The 17269-nt window shown below is 42.3% G+C and overlaps 1 protein-coding gene across 3 annotated transcripts in view; it reads right to left on the bottom strand.

Moving 5' to 3' along the window:
- The window catches only part of ARHGAP21 (Rho GTPase activating protein 21), a 108782-nt gene extending 92703 nt beyond the window's left edge, over window positions 1-16079 (bottom strand). Inside the window, exons 1-2 of one of the 3 annotated variants that reach the window (XM_015617327.3) lie at window positions 15704-16079; window positions 15291-15611 (exon numbers count right to left, since the gene is read on the bottom strand). In XM_015617327.3, the coding sequence (XP_015472813.1) occupies window positions 15291-15377 (87 nt within the window). In that variant the 5' untranslated portion in view covers window positions 15378-15611; window positions 15704-16079. The remainder of the gene's footprint in view (window positions 1-15290; window positions 15612-15703) is intronic. The other 2 variants (XM_015617326.3, XM_015617324.3) reach the window with 2 other exon arrangements.
- Window positions 16080-17269: the final 1190 nt, after the last annotated feature.

Below are 17269 nucleotides of genomic sequence, written 5' to 3'. Positions count from 1 at the left end.
AGATGCAGCAAGACATGGACATAGCACAACTTACCCAAATACCTTCAACCAGATTTCATAAGTGAAACTGACATCAACAGTAACTGAAAATTACTTAACTGCAGGAATGAAAGCTCTTGTTTCAGTTTTATTTAACCATCCTTTTCCAAACCTCTTCACTGCTTTTCTTATTAAATTTATATCCTGGCTTTCAAATTATGTCATATGACAAAACAGATTAATCCTCTAATGAAACTTCCTCTACTCTGCATTTAATTCCCCTGTACAAGTTCCTGGTGAACAGCCTGTAAGGGCTTTACCTTGTACAAGACCAATTCAGAAGGTATTGACAAAAACATATGCAATAAAATATATATTACTTTTTAATAATTTTATTAACATCACAGCAGAACACAAGCAATCCAGTAGGTTTCCAGAATGTGATAATAGTTCCTTTCTGACACAGGTGACTGAGATTCCAAAAAGGAACAGGCAATCTACTAAACCTCATATTTACAGAAAAGGGAGAATTCTTGGGAACATGAGGTTCAGGGGTCACCTTGGCTACAGTGATTATGAGCAACAAGGTTCAGGACCCTGAGAGCAGAGAGCAAAGCCATGTAACAGACTCACAGCCCTGGACTTCCACAGAACAGGACTGCTCAGTGATCAGCTTGGAAGAATTTCAAAGGAGGCTGTCCAGGAGAGGAGCCCAAGAGAGCTGGTTGATTTTCATGGATCTCCTCCTATAAGCTCGAGAATGGTCCCTACCATTGTGCAAAGAATCAAGCAAAGGCCTGCATGGAAAAAAAAGAAGATTGTGACTGAGCTCAAACGTAAAAGGGAGTGTACAAGGATCACAAGCATGATCCAGGTGATCCAGAAGAAACAAAGACACTGTCTAAGCATGCAGTGATAGGGGCTAGCAATGCCAAAGCCCACTTGGACTTCCATCTGGTATGGGACATGAAGGGCAACAAAAAAGGCTTCCAAACATACAAAGGACAAGAAGGCAGATTTATCAAGAGTAAAACATACTTAATCAGCCTGATGGCCATTTGTAAAGCTGACTGGCTTGGTAGATGAGAGAAGGGCAGCAGGTATTCTTTTACCCTGACATCAGGAGGGTTTTTAACACTGTCTCCTATTATGTTCTTATGGACAAACTAATGAAGTATGGGCCAGATAAAAATGAACAGTGAACTGAACTGGAAATTGAAGGTGTTATGAACAACAGGAAAAGGTCCAGCTGGGAGACCAAGTTGATGGAAATTAGAAGACACACAGGAACAAACTGAAATAGAGGAAATCGCATATAAACATCACCACCCTCACCCTAAATTTTACTATAAGCATAATCCAACACTGAAACATATTGCCAGAAAAGCTGCTGAGTCTCCATGCTCGTGGTCAAAACCAGCCTGGACACCATCTTGGGCAGCCTGCTCCAGTTTTCTGAATTGAATGGTCTTCAGAAGTGCCTTCCAACCTCAATGATTCACTAACACTGTGAAAACTGGTTTTAAATCTGTGCCGTATTAGCGAGAATGCATTTTATGGCAGCTACACAAATCTGAGCTGCAGGCAAATCAAGTTCAGACTATTTTTGGTGAAGTGCTACATTCTAGCTCAAATCCCTATCATCCCCTATCTGCTCATGTCCAATACAGTCTGCAATACCACCTGCTAACATGCATATAGAACTTCGAACGTAAGCATAGAAGTATATTCACTCCTGCTGTTATTCTCATTTAATGTACTGAAACAATACTGTTCATGTAATTGCCATAATTTTCTAAAACTTTTTGCCTCAGCAACAACATTTACAATTATAACATATAATCACATGTGTATATGGAAGGAAGGAGGAAACAAAAGAACAAATTCACCTCAGTATTGTTCTCAGAGGGCCAGAAACGCTCAATTCATAGATCTAACACCAAAGAGACTGCCGCAGGTATAGCAGTGGTTTCCAGCCTCTAGGTAAAATCCTGCAGGTAGCTACAGAAAACAAAACCACACCAGGAAGACAAAATTCTGTTTAAACAGGCAAAGTCTGTTAATACTGGAAGGACACCACGTAAGTGTAATTATGCTTCAGTGCATGACTTGCCATGGAAAGATGATCAAGAATTTCCTTTAGATTTTTGGGTTTTTTCTTCTTTTTGATTAAATTTACATTTTTTTCATTCACAACTTGTGAATTTAACATTTTTAAAATTCACAACTTGACATAATAAAGAGTCCTATCTGCCTGGTTTTGGAGACATACCTACAACACTTTCAAGCTGCAGACATTCAAAAAGCAGGCCTAATTCTTTACAGATTTCCTTTAAACAGACAAGCTTTCTCAAACTTTAAATTTAAGCATAAAGGAGTTGTATAAAAAAATAAACTTTTTGTTCCTGAAACAAATGTATCTACTTCTACTGTGTTTAGCTTCAATATATGGTTATTTTTACATTCTTCATATTTTCATATTGTGACTTCATATGTAACAGCATGTCAGGTTTTCTATAGCATATATGGTCTTGCACTATACAAAGAACTAGTAGTTGTAGGCTTTTTACTCTAATAATTGAAGAAAATATTAGTTGCTTGGGATATTTTTGCTTAAACCTGACACTCATCTCCCCAACAGAAGGTTTGAAGAAATTATACAATTCAAGTTATTTATTTATATTCTAGCACATAATACAAAAAGCAGACAGCATTAAAGAATAAAATAGGTACTACTGATTTTCAAAAGAATTAAAGTTTTTTTTCAAAGGATCATTTATTAGAACCATGAATCCAAAGCCTGCTGAAGTCCAGAACCATCTCCAGCTGAAAGGACTTGCGCATTCTATTTATGAAGTATGAACAAATGCAATTTTCCCCCATTCTACTATTTTAAATTAGAACAAATATTTTTTCACTGATTATAAAATAACTTTTATTAACATTAACAAGACATCTTCTGACATATACTTTTTTTTTATCATTTCAAATCTCCACTTACAAATAAAAAAATAGTCTGGATTTTCATCATTTAAAACAATAAATATAATGGAACTTCTCAGAACTCACTGGAATTCAAAGAACAGAACAATATAATGGGAAAGTAAAGCCTCTACTGCCACTTTGTAACAGCCATTTGTAAATAAGGTAACAGAGACAAACAGGCTTGTGAAATAATATGCACATAGGCCAGAAAGGCCTTATTAAGCAGTGAGAATAAATTGGAAGGTCCTTCTCTAGTGAGTCATTCTAAAATGCAACTAGTGGTATTTCTTTTCCAAATGAGAAGTGTCTTTGCAATAAAGAAATCAAGTTCCACAAGAAACAACTGCCCCATGGGATAAAGAATACAGAGAAAGGACAACCACTGTTCCCCATGCCTTGAGAAGGTTAGCAACACTCAGTTGAGGACATATTCTTGTAATCCCAGATTTCTCACTTACAAAAGTAGGGAAGACTGCAGGCACTTTCCAAGGAATGAAAGCTTAAGGTATCTTGGGTCCTAAGCAGGAAAGAGAAATCTGCCAGACCAGATTATCCAAGCTGGGGAAGTCACCACAGCATTAACTGAATTTAAGGTCAAGTTACTCCCACAAATCCTGGTTTTAATCTCACACATAATGCCTTCCCCCTAACTCATTTGGTAGAATTAATGGTTTGAAATTTTTAAAATATCCAGTAACTTAAAAAAAAAACAAAAAAACAACCACAAATAAACCACCTCACCTACACAGCAAAACAACACCAAAAAACATACAGAATAACAGCAAACCAAAAAAAAAAAAAAACAAACATGCAAAAACATCATTATTCACTTTTTTGGCACTATCCAAAATAAGATGCTTGTCTGTGCTTCACCTCCCTCGTGGCAAACACAGAACCTAACACAGAAAAAAACTCTGTTTCCAAACTTCAGATTCCCATTGTGAACAGCAAAGAAGCTCATACACAACCATTACATCACTGACACATCATCCAAAATTTAAGCCACTGAATGCTGGCCATGAAATGCATAAAGGTTAAAACGCTGAGTTACAAGGGGAGAATCTTTTCCCCAAAAAAACTCACACCGGGACAGTGTGAAAAACAGGCATCACTGAATTCTTAACTGAATACAAGATTTTTTCCTAAGTTTATCCAAGTCCCTGATTTTAATGAAACAAGGAAAAAATGATTCTCCACAGACAAACTTACCAGTGAGGACTGTTTACCCTGAACACGCCTTGCTGAGTAACTGTCTAATATTACCACTGTCTCTACTCACTCACATTAAATAATTTAGTTTCTCAGTCATGAATCACTGATTACAGGAGCAGAAACCATCTTAGCCACAAATGCCTTTTAACACTTTAGATCTAGCTTTAAAATAGTTTTGGAGGGTGGAGGTTATTTGTCTACCCTCCCACAAAAGACAAGAACCCCAACTCAACAAAACTACTTTTGTGGTCATCTCATTTCCCAGTTGTTTAGGTAGTTTACCTTTTTTTTCCTTACCTTGTGGATAACTGATTTTCAGGACTGCTGAAGGCAAGAAGTTTCATTTTGCCAAATGAAGCTGCTCCCTCCCGTCCTTTCCCTATCTGTACATCACCCAGTCCCACCCCTTGGGAGCTATGTAGCTTGCTGCATAGCCTCTCAAAATGCTATTTCCTTCCCTTGAGCTGTAGAAATTGAGTGAAAGAGGAGTAACTATTCCACAGCAAACAGAAGTCCCAGCAGCATGATTCACCACAAAAGGAGAAAGGAGTTTTCCACAGGATCTAAGTGGTTTACTGAGTTTGCTGCTGCAGTAAGACCAAAAATTGGTCTTATTTGATTGGAATCAAAAATTAAGTCCTGCAGTGTAATGCAGTCCACTAAAAAGGTGGCACAGAAAACTGTTTTATAGGCAAAAAAAGCACTTGTCTGACTGCAAACAAGTAGAAAAGTATGACAGCATATGCAACTTGTGTGTACAATCCCCAATCACCTTGAGCTCTCCTTCATCAGGGAGGGAGGACAGAGAAGAATCAACACAGAAGCAGGCAATGGTGCACCTCATTTCAGCTTATTAAAACAGGAGAACATTAGACCCATATGATGCAACAACTTTAACAAAAGCAAGTAAAACCAAAGACATAAGTTTGGTATCTTCAAGGAGCAAAAATAGGTCCAGTCCTGAATATTTGAAAAACTCCCATTTCCTGTTGCTGATCACCAACAGCTGCCTTGTTCCATCAGGCCTGGTACAGAAACTCCTGAAAGCAGAAGGAATCCTGATGAGCTATTATGGCATCAGCACTGCAACATGTAAGAACACCCATAGATCAAACTGAAGATTCAACTAGCCCAGCCCTAACAGTGACCAAATGCAGATAGCTGTGAATAATTAGGAAAGAACACAGATACAAGCACCACTAGACTATCCTCCCAGTTTTAATCATTCACAAATCCATAATTCATTGCACTACAAGGGTAATAAGTAACTCTGAAAGTATTGCTCTTTCAAAAATATATCCAGGTTGCACACATGCTTTTAGCTTGCAAAATATTAAGGTGCAGATTAACAAGTTTAATTAATTTTTATGCAAAGGACCATCTCCTTTTGCCTGTTCTCACCCCACCATGCTCACCTGACACCTCCAAGTTCCTGGTGTAAATAGTAAAGAGCTGATCCACAGAAATTCAAGATGAAGATGGAGAAAACTACATCTCAACATCACCTGTCTGTCTCTAGTCTCCTCTGTCCCAAACTGCCAAGTCCTAGCTTCCTTTTTCACTTTTGACACAGAAACAACTCCATATATTCAATTATCATAGTTAGCCTATCTCCACAACTTTTCTGGCTCTACTGTATTGTTTCTGACATGGGGAAAAATGAAGAGATGGGACCTAGACACACCAGCTCCATGTGCACTATGAATTTATATACTGAGGCATTACAGAAAACACTGTCTGTTCAAAATTATTAGGAAATGGATGACAATTTGCTCTTTTTAACAACACCAAGCATTAAGGTGCTGTTTAATCCTTGGAGTTACCTACCAGAACATTTAAGATTTCATACATGAGCTCCTGGTTAATCATTACTCCTCAGTATTTAATATGTGACATAACACTATGACACTTACACACATTTTGTATCGACTAGTGCTGAGGAAAGTCCTTCAGCAGTTCTTCACAGACAATTCATCTTCACTAATCTGAGTAACTCAGCAGGCAAAAGTTCTCTACAAAGATAACAAAAGAAGCACTTTTATCTCTCCATTGCCATTAAACTCCTGAAAACAGCAGTTACCAGACCTGTTTAGATATACAGCTGAATCATAGCCTCAGTCACAGTGCAAATGGAGAGAAAATTACTCAAAACCATCTAGTTTTGAACTCATGAAAAGCAACACCTAAAGGGCATGGGCTACAAAATGCTACTTGTATTGGCCAGCTTCCACTATACAACAATGTTCCATAACACTTCATACAGAAAAAGCCCTTTGTTGCACAGACTAAGCTACAAGGACCATTTTGGTTCTGTATGCAGTATTTTTAAAAAGCAGGAATACTACTTCTCATGTTTTTAAAAAATGAAAATGCTAACAAAAAGAGATGCAAGCAATGAGCTTGTAAGATCACCTCCATGACATCAGGTTCAGAATACCAGCTTTCCAAACTACTTACTGCTATTGAATTACTCAGCATCTGATTCAGATGCACAGATTGCAAGGAATAGCGAAGGTTATTCACGTTCACTTGTTTCACTCTTCCAACTTTCATATTATTGGTAATTTGGCAAGATGGAAAACTTTAATATCCTCAGAGCAGCACACATGCCATTCATTCTTCTTTCCTTAAGAAAAGATTGTGTTTAAATCCCACCTCACAAGCAGCTCCAAAGCAACTTCTCCAATATATTTTAAGAAAATAACTAAAGCATACAGACAATGTGAGACTGTATTTAGACAGACCCATACATAAACAGTGTAAGTACAGAGAATGAAGCAGAAGGCCAGTAAAACTGCCATGAAAATTGATTACTCTGGGCAAAGTTTACTTACTCACCTTTTACCATGGTGATTGAGGATAATAAAATTTTAAAATGCATGCAAGAAGGAACAAGTCAGATTTTACAGCCATTGATGAATAAGAAATGTTTGCGGCTATACATGGGAATACTTTTCACTGGAGTCACAGGCTCCCTATTAAAGTTGCATCAAAATTAGAGAGCTGAGAGGAAAAGCACAACAACAATAACAAAGCATGGAGTGCAATGGACCAGCTTGTAACATGAAAACTGCAGCATTTCTTTTGGAGATAACCCTAACCAAATCTTTATCTTACAAAAAACAGGTCCGAGGCCGCAGGTAAGAAGAGTCACCTGCTTGAGGAGCACATACTAGACCTGCTTCTTCTTTTGATGACCAAAAAGAACAACAAAATGTTTCTGTTCTCAATTCTTGCATCAAAAAGAAATTTTGATAGCTATGCGCACTCCTGCAAGCACTGACTGACCTCTAGCCCTTTCAAAAATTATGGAACTGAGGACATATACATTTAAACGTGTCTAAACTCCCATAGACTCTAATGGAAGAATTGTATTTAAATATCTGTCAAGCTTCTTAGGCAATCAACCCCTTCCACATTCTATTACATCAGGACAGACCTTGAACAAGTTATAATGTTGTATTTTCATCAAAAATAACTGGAATTGTTGTTATGGTTTTGAAATCCACATGACTTTAGCTCCCTAAACTAGTTTTTGAACATCTCTGCCTGTGTAGTTTTCCAGTATAAAACTGCAACTTCAGTTGTAGACTGAATTCAGTTTTAGTTTTCAAAATTAAGGAGTTCACCCCAACGCTGTGAACGTATCACTGAGCAGACTCTGTCCGCCACAAGCCAAGTGATCTGTAAGGGATTCATGAGTTTAAAAGATTCTCTTTCAGCTCATCCCACAGACAGAACAAGTTGTATCCAAATCCCCTATTCACCTCAGAAGTTTTAAATCACATCAGCATTTGAATTTTAGTCTTTTCTGCCCTTGCACTTAGACTAAGGCAATTACACGGATATTCAACACTAACATTTAAGGAAATTTAAGAAGCTTTAATTTTTTTTAAAACTTTTTTTTATTACAGGATTGTTCACTCTCTTATGTCTCAAACTTCACAACACAAAAAGCCCCAAACATTTAGATGAAAAACTCAACTAGAAGAGAACAAAATACATTCCTTTAAAGGGGCAGTGATATGCAAAAAAAGTTTTAATAAGAAATAGTATTTCATCGAAGTGTACAAAGAGATATACATACATACAAATAGGAGGGCACACTGCCATTTCCATTAGGTAAAAAAAATGAAAACAAACAATGACCCCTCCCAAAAAAACCACAAACACCACAAAAAAGCCAACCAAGAAAGAACAAAAACTCAGAGCAAAAAACAAAAACCGAAATCCCCATGCAAGTTCACGTTTCTCTTTTCAACCTATTTGTATCAACCGCAACTGTTACTCAGAAGCATTTAAAATTTCTCTCCTCAATAGTTTTCTATTTGATTTCTTGTCCTTGGCCCTTCAAGCAGACAAATATAAACCTCAAAATTTAAAATATGGAAGATTATGTTATCCAGCCAACTCAGTAATGCCAGTGCAAGATTATTCCCTACAGCATATTTGCTAGTGCTTAATGCAGTCCATACTGTGTGTCCTAACACATTATGCAAATGACACACACATGAAAGAAAATGTCTATCTCAGAGTGCCCCCCTCCACCAACAGACAATCTGTAATTAGCCATGTCCTCTAAGGAGGCACCTCATTCACTCTCACCAAAGCAGCAGCTGCTGGCAAATGGAAATAAAGAAATTTAGAACAAAAATAGGCCACTACCTACACTCCCAAAGGTGTATACTCATGGTTGCAAGCCAGAGTCAAAATCTAAACAGCCGTTTGTGTTTTTCCAGAATGCCCACACAGAACCTCTCATGCCGAGCACCAAATATTTACTAACATGATTTATATCAGGCTCTCTCACACAGGCTGTAGAAAGCTGCAGCAATAGATCCCAAAGTTTCACTAAAACAATTCTGATCTACAAGTTTTCAATGCAAATATCTAGAACAGAAAATATAAAGCAGCAACACTTTCTGCTGAACACAATCCCCTGGCATACAGAACAGAGTACACTAGTACAGAAAACTGCAGTAGCTCTAGACCCCCAGCACAGAGATGCAGAGAACAAAGCACACAGTTGTGCCTAATCTTTACCATCCTATTACCAAGTGATCTAATCACTAAACTATATATCACCTCCCCAGAAGAGTTCTCTTCAAATCCAGCAGCAGTCATCAAACAGTAAACTCAGAAAATTGTTTCCCTGTTTACCAAAGTAAACAACAAAACAGAGAGAGGGCAGAGTTCCCATCTAACTAGAGTAAATGAAAATTGCATTTCACCATGGTTTAAAAAAAGAAACAAAACAAAAAACAACAAAAAGGCAAAACACACCTCAGAGGAAGCCTTCCCATTAAATAACCTTTATGTACTCAGGGACTGTGTACATAAAACAGCTTAATCCCACCTTGCAACTCTAAAATTATGCACTTTCAGGTTTACAAGATGTGTCAGGCCTCTGATATGAACACAAAGCTTGTTTGATGTCACTGCTCCCACCCACTATACTTCTACAGTGTGTGCCTACTACTGGGTGATGGGCAAAAAATACCATGAAGTGTCTTTGCAAAAATAATAAAAATTGTAAGACATAAGAAGGATTTGGACAGCAGAAAAGCACACCATTTACAATAATCTACATTTCATATTATAAACAGGCAAAGTGTTACAAGATTTCTGTAGAAAGGAATCAACCTGACCAGACAGCATAACTCACATCCACTGGCTGGGTACTATGCTTAGCAAAACGTATTTTTATATATATCCATTATCTATTGTGGCAGGCAGACAAACACTTCCTCTGTAGCAAGGCCCTAAGTTCAAGGTTTTGACGAGATCATAGGCTCTGACAGCTTCCACAATCATGGAATTGTATCTAACACCAGACTGACTTCTGGTGCACTGTCAATTCAGACTGTTTCAATGCAGTTTGGAAGCCTCAACATTTACACCAGGGCTAACTCATACGTTTTTAAACACATGATGACTCCTGTTGACTCCAATGACTCCTGTTAAGCACATGAAATAAATCTTGTTTTCATTTAACATGGTTTCATAGTTTTTTATATCTGCTTTCTATTCTATGCAATTTAGCACACAAACAGCTGCAAGGAAGAATAGCACACAGCCTCTGAATGGTAGAACACCTCTGTTTTTTCTTCCAGTTGTTATCAGAAAAAAACCCTGAAACATCAGCTACAAAGCACCAGTATATACTCCTAACACTTAGTCTAACACTGCTACTTAGACTTCCTTGGAAAGATAATTTCTTTCTTTTAGTAAGGCTTACAGGTTGCACATGTTGATATTATAATCTTCATTTACACAGCCATATATGTATGTAGTCAGAGAATTAAAGAAAAAAAATACCAGCTTTTACTCTTTTCAGAGCCCATGCTGTTCAGTTTTGGTTACTCACCTACAGTAAGATGTTTTCAAAGATACAAGAGGGCCAAGATCACAAATGCATACAGTGTGTGAGATGAAATAGCTCCTCTTCCCCAACCGTTCTCTCAATTGTTTTTGCATGTAAGTAAATACAAATGACATTAAATAATACATCTGAAGTAGCAGACACTATTTTTGCACCTTAATAAAAAACATTAAAAATAGCTTAAACAGATAAAAAAGTCAACTTAGTGCTTTGATGTTTGTCAAAGGTGTTAAAGAAAAAAGTTCAGTTGTATAATGCATATACTGCATTACTCACATGCAGGAAGAGCAGCTATTTCACGTGGACACAGTTCAAGATACTCTCAGTCCATTGCATTTCTTCTTGCAGAAGTATTTTTTTTTCAGAAAGTTACACCAAAGTGGTACCATTAACAAAGTTGTATAACTGGGAAGCAAGAAGTCGCTTTAGAAAAACATATTAAATGCAGTTACTTTAGAAGGCAGACACCTTCCTTTTCTTGAAGGAACTACTTCCTGCTTCATATTACACTTATTAAATACATAACATTTCTTCATGGAAGAGGTCCATGTTTTGTCAAATTATCCTAGGCTTATGCTGACATAAATCAGAGCAGAAGTCAGCATTATGCTTGCATGATTAAACAGGATTTGACTCAAGCTTTTTGAACAGCTGCAACCAAAACTCCTGGTAGGGCTGGTATTTATACCGAATTTATTAAATAAAAGCTTTGTGCAGAATTCTCTATCACTCTAAGTAATGTACACTTTTAACAACCAGTACTGCATACTATGTGACATATAAAATTGTACAAATGTATTTTGCTAATTCTAATCTTTAACATTATGGTTAAACCTTCCAGCATCTGAGTATGAGGCATAGAAAAAGCATCAATACCCAACGACAGAGAGTTCCAAAGCAGTTCACATGTTTACAGGCACAATTACAAAGACTGACATTCCCTCTGCCAGTGGAGAGATGTAACACCTGGGAGTCACCACTTGAAGTTTACCAATGTCCTCCCAACCGGGCTGTTAAAATAGTAAACGATCTATTCATTATTGTTAGTGAGAAGGCAAATGATTTTCTATTTTTAGTGCCATCACTGCCCTTCTCTGGTTCCTGACCCAGCACATGCTTCTCTCCAGTTTATGCAGTTGCACTCTCTCTGATAAGGGGCAGGAGTAAGAATATTGTGGGGTTTTCTTCTCTGAAATTGAACAGTTGTGATTACAAAGCAAGTACTGATAAACACGTTTTTGTTTTTTTTTTTTTACAGAAGTCTTTGGAAATATATTACTAACTTTTGACAAACACAGAACTCTTGGGAATCACAAAAGACTGTTCACTATTCCTAACAACTTGCCTGCAAAGCAAAACAAAAACATGTAGGAAAACCAAAAGAAAAATAACAGTCTTAACAGAATTATTTGATAAAGTGTTTTTAATATTAATTTTAGTATTCATAAACTGAGGAAGTAGTATTATTAAGAATTAAAATTTGGCTTTTAAGGCCACACACACTGTGCTTAATATTTTCTTCAACCTGCATTTAATATTCAGAAAGTACTTTTAATACAGATTAACAGTGAACTATACCACAAAGAGACACAGCACTTCTTTAAATGCAAAACAGTAGGAATGGGGAAAAAAAATAAAAATAGGAGCACTTTTTATTGTGCCTTTCTAGGCAAAGGGTGGGAAATTAAATTTACACTAACAAAGACACCAGTTCCAGGCTGGAATCTCAACAGGCCTGGAGGTGGGATGTTGTGACTGAAGCAGTACTGCCTGTACCTCAGCAGGGATAAAACTCCCCAGAAAAATACCGCTACAACCTGACAGAACAGAGATAGCCAATGCTTATTAATCTAAACGCCAGAAAGAACACGCTCTCACTTATCTCTCCTCATGAACATAAGCCCAGCAATTCTTCCATTTGTAAATGTGTGTCAAATTTCAAACAGCATGGCAAACAGCCCTGAGAGTCCCTGGCCCTCCCTGCCAGCTCCCCCAGGAGCCCAGAATATGTGACCTGTCCCTTTGAACAGGCGCTCCACATTCAGACAGAACCTGCAAGCCTCAATGTGCAATCTTTGTTCCCAACAATTGTTTCAGTGAAGGGGTTCTGAAGTGAGAAAAACCACCAGGTACAGAGTGAAAGGGAAAACAAACAAACAAACAAAAAAAGTGAAAATAAAAATAGAAAGTTTGGCAAGGCATGACAAACAGAACTTAATCAGAGTAGGCAGATGTCCAAAACAAAACACAATTATTGACCACCATATGCAGCGGTATCCACAGGACTCAGATGGCATGTCCTGTATGCCTCTACCTGTGCACACAAAGATCTACAGAAGCACCACTTCTCAGTCAGATATTCCCTTTCTTAGTCTGACCACTGCTCCAGAAGCTAGAGGACAAGTTTTTCAGTTCTTGCTCAAATCTTGGTGACTACATTTCCAAAACTTTATACTGATTAAAAGTCTTCATTTCTGCTGCAACTCCCTTGACTGGTGAACAACAGCTATGCCTGGAGTCTTCCTCCTGATAACCTGCTGTATGTAGATACCTACACCTAAACATAAAATGTAGATTACCTAAATACTGCATTATAACGCAAACACCATATGGGATCCAGTGTCCCAAAAACATAAATCATTTCCCAAAATTGCTAATACCTTGCACATCAGTATTAGAATACTATAAACCCCTGTAACTGCAGCAATTTTTTTGAAAACCTGAAGTCCTTTTTTTAGTAATTGTTTCCATTAATGGTGTTTTCCAATCTTTTAAACAAAAAAGCCATTCTTACACTTCAAATACAAACATGAGAGACTTTAATTAAAGGGATTTGTTCCAAGATAGCACACGAAGCACTGTACACAGTAACTATTCAATCAAACCAAGTTAGAGAGCAGGTGTCATGCCACAAATCCTCAGTCTCTTGGCATTTTACACAAATCTATGAAAGTGAAGTGGTAAGAAAATATATTGAACTTGAAGATATGCAGCAATATTACATGAAGGCAACTGAGAGCTCATTGCAACCTTGATCAGACATTCACCAGGGCTGTCCAAGTTCAAGCAAAGATTACATCAGGCCTGCTGTGATTAAGGCAATCACAGGTCCCAGCACATGTTTTCTACCAGTTACATTTTAACTCCAACATGTAAGTACCTGGCAAAACAACAGGCAGAGCAGTCCATTTTGCAATTCCATGCCTATTAGTAGTCCTCAATTAGACAGCTTTAACATGATGAGCTCCAATAGTGCCACAGGCCTTGTTAAGGCTTACTATCACAGGCAGAGGTAGATTTTGACAAGGGTCAGTGCCAAAGACCAGAAGTTTCAATGTGACAGAATTAAAAAGCAGATAATAATTTTCACCCTCAGACATACAGTTTTCTCCTTCTTCACATACTGTCTGAACAATACTGAAGAACAGGTTCTCCAAACATGCCACTGTTTTTCAGTGTTTTATCACGAAGTCTCAGTATCTTCTGTCCTCTTACTTAAGACTCCGATTTTATCCTCATCTAACCCATCTGGCTTTAAGAGACTGTGGGAACCTCTTAACTGAGACAACATCAGAAAGGAAAATCCTACAATACCATATGTGACACTTTCAAACCAAGGCAAATGGGTGAATTCAAGATAGCAGAAAACTAAAACTCAGTGTCCTAAGGAAAAAAAAAATCACACAAAATAAAAAAAACCCACAACCCACACTTTTAAACTGAAGTTCTGTACGCCTAAAAATCACCCAACTGTAGTTCAACTTCATCAAACAAAAGGGGGAATGTCTGCATAAAGGGCATATATTTCACAGCCCCATGCAGATTTAAATCACCTTTTTCTTCAGCACTACATACATACTTTGAGAAATACAAAATCAAGTTTGTCTTTGTAAATAAAGTTTAAGACAAATCTTAGAACAAGTCTACTTGAAGCTGTTACATGTATTTTGTTGAATCTAAAGTTAACTGTTGTTTCAGAGCCATTACTATTAATAGGAAGCACAGAAGGATCAGACACGGTTCTGCGTTAAAAACTTTTGTCTTGCAAGTCAAAACACGCAATGGTGCCACCATAGGGCATGCTATTAAGTTTCTGAACTAAAAACGCAGAGGATCGCTCCAGCAACAAATGCTGTGGATAGAAATATCTTTAATGTAAGCGGCTATGGATAGACAGGAGAGTGGCAAGCACTGGGTACAAACAAGACAGAGGCCAGACCCTTATTTCTACTAAAAATCACGACTGGAATGTGACAGGGACGAAGCCGTACCCCCGAGCGCCCAGCGAAGCGCTCCTCCAGGACGGGCAGGTTGGGCGTGGGAGCGACACGCCACGCTCTGCCCGCGGGGCCGGGGGGGCGAGGGGCCCGAGGGGCGGCCCGGGGGAACCTCCGTCCCGAGGGCGAGGGCGGCGGCGGCTCCGCGGGGCGGGAAGCGGAGCCACCGCCCGGCCCGCGAAGCAGCGAAGGCGCCGCCGCCTCCTGGCCCGGGAGCGGTGCCCCGAGAGCGCGGGGAGCGCTCGGCCGGGCGGCTGCCTCCCCTCCGCTGCTGGGGAACCGCACCACTCCCAGCGTCCAACTCCCAGCAACTCCGGGGCGGGCGGGCAGGAAGAGTGGGAGGGAGGGAGAGCGGGAGGGAGCGGCCATTAAGCCCGCTCCAGCCAAGCCGTTCCCCGCGGCGGGAGGCGGCCGCCCGGCCCGGCCCGCGCCCCGCCCGCCTCCGCCGTTCCTACCTGGCCGCCGGCGCCGCTGCCGCCGCCCGGAGGGGGCTCGTTGTCTCCATCTCCGCCGGGTGGCCCCGCTGCCCACCGGGTCGCCATTATTTCATTCCCGGTTACAAAGGAGGCGCAAATCCTCTGGAGCCCACATCGGGGAAGGGAAAGGACGGGAAGAGAGAACCGACGCCAGAGCCACTCGCGCACACCAGGCGAGGCTCGGCCAGCCCAGCCCCGCCGCCGGGGAACGGGGGTCGGCCCCTTCACGCGGTTGCCATAGGGAAGAGCACCGGGACGACCCTGGGCTTCAGCTACGCTCTCCGGCTTCTGCCTTCATGGCTGTAGGAGGAGAGAGAGCAGATGTGTCAGTCCTCGGCGCGGGGACGCTGCCGCCTCCGCCGCCCGTCCCTTGTTAGGCTAATTGCACCCACTCGTCATCTTCCTCTTCCTCCGGCTCCTCCTATCCAGAGCTCCAGCCGCGGGGAGGAGAGGGCAAGCGGGGAGAGGCGGGAGGTGTCCGCTCCTTCCTACTTCACTACACGCCGCCGGAGGGAGCGGGGACGGAGCAGCGCTGTCCGGGCAGCCCCTGCTGGCGGGGGCGATAGGGCCGCTCACCGCCTCGGCCCAGCCGAACTTTGATCAACTGGTGGACGAGGAGGACGGGACCGGGGGCCCCTCGCTCTCCGGGCCGGGCGGAAGCCGCCGCCTGCTCACGATTCCCGCCCCGGCTGGATCCAGTGGCGCGCCGGGGCGGGGGGGCGGCAGCAGAAAGCGCACAAGCCCTGATGAAGAAGCGGCAACAAAAGACCCCTCCGGCAGCAGCGAGGCCGTGCCGGGCTTTTGTCTCTTACGCGAGTCTGCCCCGCTCGCAGGCCGCTCCCTCCCCTCGTCTACGTAGCCGGAGCCGTTCGCGATCAGACCACCGCGCCCCACGCCCCGCCCGCGCCCCTCCTTCGGGCCTCCCCCCGCACAGACGTCGCTTCGCTTCGACAGCGGCAGCCGGCGGCCGCTGCGGCCCCGCCGGCGGCAATTAGGGCGTCTAGGCGCTGGGGCCATCGTGCCGCGCCAGCTGCGCCCCCCCCCGGGCTCCTCCCAGGGCTCCCCCGGCTACCTGGGCACCGGCCCGGGAGCGGCGGGGCGCTCCATCCAGCGCCCTCCCGGAGGCGCAGGGCTGTGCGCGGCTGTGCCGCCTCGCCGGTGCCGCTCGCCGCGGTCGCTTCCCCGAGCCCTAGCACGGCCTCCTTTCTGCCCCGTCCCATTACAGCCCATCCCCGGCCAGGCCCCGGGGCCGTCCCAGCGCCGCAGGCGACCGCCGCCCCACGGCCCTGCCGCCGGCCCCTCTCACTCGGCGGCCCGCGGGGCTCCTGCTCCCGCCCCGCCGCTCCCGGCGCTGGCGGCTCCCGCTGCCTCTGCTGGGGAGGGGCACGTCCCCTTCCCCTGTCTCCGTACTGCCGGTTTCTCTTCCCTCCAAAAATCCACCCACCTTCTCAGACGACACCGCGAGGGCAGGAACTGGCTCCCGGCTGCCGTCCAGGGCACCCGCCCTGCGCCCGGGGAGCGCAGAGCCCCGCCGGCCCCCGCCCGCCAGCACGGCCTGGGGCGGCGGCGTTTGCTGCTGCTGCTGCTTCCCTGGGCGTTTTCGGGGGTGATCACACAGCAGCGATCTCAGACTTTCCGCCCTAACGCAGGATTTGGTGCTTCTGCCGCCAGCTCCACCTGCACCTGCCTTCGGGAGGACCGCGACCGCCTCTCGGCTGGTCCAAGTCCTGGGCCGCCCTTGGGCCAGTGGCGGGGGAAAGAACTTGGTTTTGTTGTAGCCACAAAGGCGGTAAATGGAGACATTTTCTATATTTTATCATCATCGGAGTGTGTGATTTGAAATTTCTTTTCGGTGTTTAGAATGGTGCTTTCCAGCGTGGAGGTGGGACAAGTAAAGTCTCAGTGGCAGGGAACAAAGAAAAACAAAGCGTTCTCAAGAATTGGTAAAGAGTGAAACG

The sequence above is a fragment of the Parus major genome, chromosome 2 (assembly GCF_001522545.3).
Source record: "Parus major isolate Abel chromosome 2, Parus_major1.1, whole genome shotgun sequence".
Taxonomy (NCBI): Eukaryota; Metazoa; Chordata; class Aves; order Passeriformes; family Paridae; genus Parus; species Parus major.
The sequence above is the reverse complement of the archived record's forward strand: the minus strand, read 5'-3'. Positions and strand labels throughout refer to the sequence as shown.